The following is a 2,134-nucleotide window of genomic DNA, read 5'->3' as shown; positions in this document are numbered from 1 at the left end:
TACCTGTACGTGCTGCAGTCCGTCAGCCTCAACCTGTGCGAGCGCCGCATGAGGACCTCCATGGATCCCTACTCACAGGTCTGGGAGCACTCTCCTTGCGAGTCTGGCCCTGCTCTCTTCCACCTGTGGAAGTAGAGGCAGGTGAAGGTTCGCCTTTGGGTGAACCCAGCACATTTGATTTCATTGTCGGTTTGTCCTGGGAGAACCTGCTTGTGTGGGGCTCACCGGCATCCCCTCCTCTCCGCTCTCCCTCCAGGAACAGCCAGCCCCTGTGCCAACCCGCCTTTGAGTCGGTAAGCGAGGCGCCTGCCAGCAACTTCAGCACCGAGCGCCGGCGATCCCTGTGTGCCAAGGAGTTCCGCAAGCTGGGCTTCATGGTGCGTCCCCCATGCATCCCCTCCCCGGCCCCACGCTGGCTCCGCCACCCGGCCTCAGCGGCACCTTCTGAATGCTCCAGGCTGGTGTCCCTGTTGATCCTGATGGGCCACTGGGCAGTACCTCCCTTCTTGTCCCTTGGCACCGCTAAACAGCGAGTGCTGTGGAGCTGCCGGGACTCAAAAGGCAAACCCCATGGCTGCATCAGGAGGACTCTGCTGCTTGGAGGAGAAAGCAGCGGTTGCTAACTTGCATCCTTTTGTGTCCTCCTAGAACAACAGCAACCCAGCGGAGGACCTCCGCCGTGCCCCGCCGGGACTCCTTGCCCTCGACAACATGGTGTATTTCTCCAGGCACACCCCCAACGCCTACAGCAGGGTGCGTGCTCTCTCCCGGAGAACTCCCTGGCGGAGAAGTGCTGGTGGATCTCCACCTTCTCCTTTCCTTGTGACCCGTCCTTGGCCAAACCCAAGTGAGGATGTCCCTTTTGGGCAGTGTTCTACTGTTGCCTTCTTTCAGACGGAGCTGAGTCCTCCCTGTGGGTAGGAGCAGCCATTTGAGGCTGGTGGCACTGAAAGGTCCCCATAATTTTTAGTGTTTTGCCCACAGCTTGGTTTCCAGGCCTTGTTCACGTCTGAGTGAACCGGAGCGATTTGGGCAAAACCAGCCAGTGGCTGCAGAGCATTAACCCCGCTCCGACCTGCTGTGCCTGTGATCAGCTCCAGCACTGCCGCAGAGGAAGGAGGGGGCTGGAGCTGTTTTTTGGGGGGAAGCTTACTCCTTCTGTTAGGGATGGCTTAACCTGGGGGGACAGCTCGCCCTCCGAGTCCGTGGCCCGCGTAACGCATGGCAACAACCCTCTCCTCCAGTTCGTCCTCGAGAACAGCAGTCGGGAAGACAAACACGAATGCCCCTTCGCTCGAAGCAGCATCCAGCTCACCCTGATCCTCTGCGAGATCCTGCACGTTGGAGAGCCGTGTATGTGTGTGCCCCGGCTTGTCCTTCTCCCTGCCCTGCTGCTTGCCGGCTGGCAGGAGTGGGGACAAGCTGCCAGGGCAGGGGGCTGCGTATGTGGGGCCACCAGGCTCTGGTGTGGCCGACAGCAGGGGAAGGGGAGGTGGGGCTGGGAAATGTCCAGATTCTCCTGGATACTGAAATCCCCTGGAAAAACTGGGGAGTCTGGCATCATCTGTCCTTCTCACCGCAGGCTCGGAGACGGCTCAGGCCTTTTACCCTATGTTCTTCGGGCAGGATCATTTCTTTGAAGAGCTCTTCTGCATCTGCATCCAGCTGGTGAACAAGACCTGGAAGGAGATGCGCGCTACCCAGGAGGACTTTGACAAGGTGCGAGGGGATGCTGGGGCCCCGGACGGGAGCTGGGGCCACAAATTCAGGGGCGCTGGGGAGCGTGACCAGATTGGGGGTGACGTCCTGGGCCCCGCAGGTGCTGCAGGTGGTGCGGGAGCAGATCACCAGGACCCTGTCCCTCAAGCCCACTTCCCTGGAGCTATTCAAGACCAGAGTGAACGCGCTGAACTACAGTGAGATCCTGAAGCTGCGGCAGACGGAGCGGCTGCACCAGGAGGAGACGCTGGCTGTGCCCGTGCTGTGAGTGGGCCGCGGGCAGGGAGCCGGAGCTGCGATGGGGGTCGGTGGTGGGGGACGCCGTGGGGCTGGGGGAGGTGAGCGAGCGCCTGTTGAAGTGGTCACGGTCGTCTTCTGCTGGCTTTCGCCCCAGGGAGCTGCGTGAGAGGCTGAA

General features: G+C 61.2%; 1 protein-coding gene across 1 annotated transcript in view; it reads left to right on the top strand.

The window, feature by feature from the left end:
* ELMO3 (engulfment and cell motility 3) overlaps positions 1-2,134 on the top strand; it is a gene marked incomplete at both ends in the record, with an annotated part of 7,842 nt that overhangs the window by 4,024 nt on the left and 1,684 nt on the right. Inside the window, 7 exon segments of the mRNA XM_009581127.1 lie at positions 1-101; positions 257-377; positions 649-753; positions 1,245-1,353; positions 1,583-1,719; positions 1,820-1,983; positions 2,114-2,128. The exon segment at positions 1-101 is cut by the window's left edge and continues 18 nt beyond it. Of these exon segments, the coding sequence (XP_009579422.1) occupies positions 1-101; positions 257-377; positions 649-753; positions 1,245-1,353; positions 1,583-1,719; positions 1,820-1,983; positions 2,114-2,128 (752 nt within the window).

Source organism: Fulmarus glacialis, unplaced genomic scaffold (assembly GCF_000690835.1).
Source record: "Fulmarus glacialis isolate BGI_N327 unplaced genomic scaffold, ASM69083v1 scaffold17917, whole genome shotgun sequence".
NCBI classification, from domain to species: Eukaryota; Metazoa; Chordata; class Aves; order Procellariiformes; family Procellariidae; genus Fulmarus; species Fulmarus glacialis.
The sequence above is the reverse complement of the archived record's forward strand: the minus strand, read 5'-3'. Positions and strand labels throughout refer to the sequence as shown.